We start from the raw sequence: 1,943 nt of genomic DNA on the forward strand, positions 1-1,943 counted from the left end.
CCATTCCTCGGAGAGGTAACTGCAGTCTGATGGGGACATTTTAGGACATGCTATGGCATCTTTAGATTGGATTTGGACACCCCTCGTGCTGCAAGGATGCTCTGGGTACTGTGACATCACTGGTGGTGGACATTTCAGCAAGAAGCAACTTGAGGTTTATATATAAGATGACCCTGCAATGCAGCACTGGAGCAAATGACTTTTATTGCAAACTACTCAGGACCTACAGGATCTGGCACACACTGACCTTTTGATTGACACACTGAATGCATTGATTAGAAGGACTCCACTGAACCCATGTGACAAAATCACTTAGCACTGAATCTGCAGAAAAGGTTTCAGAAGCAGAGCAGAGAATGAAATTATCCAAGCAGTTTGTTGCAGAAATTTATCTCTGATTGGTCAAAGCTTCCTCTTATCTGATGCCTGAGCCTGCCTATCTTTATAGCTTCTACAATTTGCAGGTTTCAAAAGCAAGCAAACAAAACCTCATCCCAGGATCACAGAATCACTGAACTGTTGAGGTTTGGAGGGACCTCTCAAGATCTCCTAGTCCAGACTCCTGCTCAAGCAGGGTCAGCTAGAGCAGGTTGTCCACGATCATGTCCACTTGGGGTTTGAGCCTCTCCAGCAATGCAGACTCCACAACACCTGAGGTGGGCAACGTGAGCCACCCTAGTCCCACAGCCTTCCTAAGGAGGTGAGGGACAAGCCAACAGCACACTCTCAGGGACAGCTAATGAGGAGAGGAAGGTACTAAGACCTGTATCTGGGCATGGAGCAAAAGGCAAACAAGGCCCTTCTGGTCTCAGGGAGAAGCTCTGATTTCCTTGTCCGTGGGCTCACAACAAGAGAAGGACACAAACCTGTTGGAGTGGAGTCCAGAGGAGGCCACAAAGGTGTTCTGAGAGCTGGAGCACCTCTTCTCTGGAGACAGGGTAACAGAGTTGTGACTGCTCAGCTGGAAAAGGCTCCGAGGAGAATATAGATCCTATTCCATTACCTAAAGGGTCTCCGTGAGAGTTGGAGGGGGACTTTGAACAATGGCGTGGACTGACAGGAGAAGAGGGATTTAAACTGACAGAAGGCAGGGTCAGACTACGTATTAGTAAGAAATTCTTCCCTGTGAGATTGCTGAGGCTCTGACACCGGTTGCCCAGAGAAGCTGTGTCTACCCCATCCCTGGAAGTGTTGAAGGCCGGGTTGGACATGGCTGTGAGCAACCTGGTCTAGTGGAAAGTGTTCCTGCCATTTTGCAGGGGGTTTTGGAACTAGATGATCTTTGAGATCCCTTCCAATCACAGCATTCTGTGACTCTGTGACATGTGGGAAAAGCCCCCAACCCGGGATGTGAGGCTTATGTACGGGGACAGTCCACAGGGAACAGAGAAACTGCTCCCCTGTTATACAGTTGGGCCAACATTTCCTCCAGTGCCCCCAGCTTGAGGACCCGGACCTTGTTCTCATTGTTCTGGGCAATGGCTCCCCAAGCAATCACGGTGTTATTGGTGGTCTTGCAGCAGGCACTGGCCCAGATGTGGCTGGGTACATTAACCCTGTTTTGGGAGATGAAGGAGGTCCCAGGCACAGCCCCCACAATGGCATAGGTGGTTTGACAGTTCTTGCTTTTCTTGGCCATCGTTTTCTGCTCATAGACGTTCCAGGCGCCGTTGTTGAGCTCAGTGTCCTGGGGCACTACGTTGGTGAAGGTGAAGGTCGCGTTCCTGCCGTCCTGGGTGTTGTGATGGGCAGCGGGGTTCAAATGGCCACGGTCCAAATTGATAAGGTGCAGGTAGTCTTGGTAGACAGCCTGGCTATTGCTGATATCATCTTGGCTGACTGAGTAAGTTTCTCTGAGGGTCTTCTCTGTTTCCATATTTTCGGGCAAAGTGTCACGGATCAGCTTGACAGGTAAGGGAGAGGAAAGGAAACGTGTTAGTATT

The 1,943-nt window shown here is 49.9% G+C and overlaps 1 protein-coding gene and 1 long non-coding RNA gene across 3 annotated transcripts in view; both read right to left on the minus strand.

Annotated features, from left to right (window-relative positions):
* Positions 1-423: 423 nt before the first annotated feature.
* Positions 424-1,943, minus strand: part of LOC114073488 — a 5,624-nt gene continuing 4,104 nt past the window's right edge. Inside the window, exons 2-3 of the long non-coding RNA XR_003574337.1 lie at positions 921-927; positions 424-841 (exon numbers count right to left, since the gene is read on the minus strand). This is a non-coding gene — a long non-coding RNA (uncharacterized LOC114073488). The remainder of the gene's footprint in view (positions 842-920; positions 928-1,943) is intronic.
* Positions 1,322-1,943, minus strand: part of LOC114073487 (endonuclease domain-containing 1 protein-like) — a 4,602-nt gene continuing 3,980 nt past the window's right edge. For both annotated transcript variants that reach the window (XM_027911230.1, XM_027911231.1), the window contains exon 3: positions 1,322-1,903. In XM_027911230.1, the coding sequence (XP_027767031.1) occupies positions 1,358-1,903 (546 nt within the window). In that variant the 3' untranslated portion in view covers positions 1,322-1,357. The remainder of the gene's footprint in view (positions 1,904-1,943) is intronic.

The sequence above is a fragment of the Empidonax traillii genome, unplaced genomic scaffold (genome assembly GCF_003031625.1).
Source record: "Empidonax traillii isolate 1590-97213 ecotype Southwest subspecies unplaced genomic scaffold, ASM303162v1 scaffold6642:size13357, whole genome shotgun sequence".
Taxonomy (NCBI): Eukaryota; Metazoa; Chordata; class Aves; order Passeriformes; family Tyrannidae; genus Empidonax; species Empidonax traillii.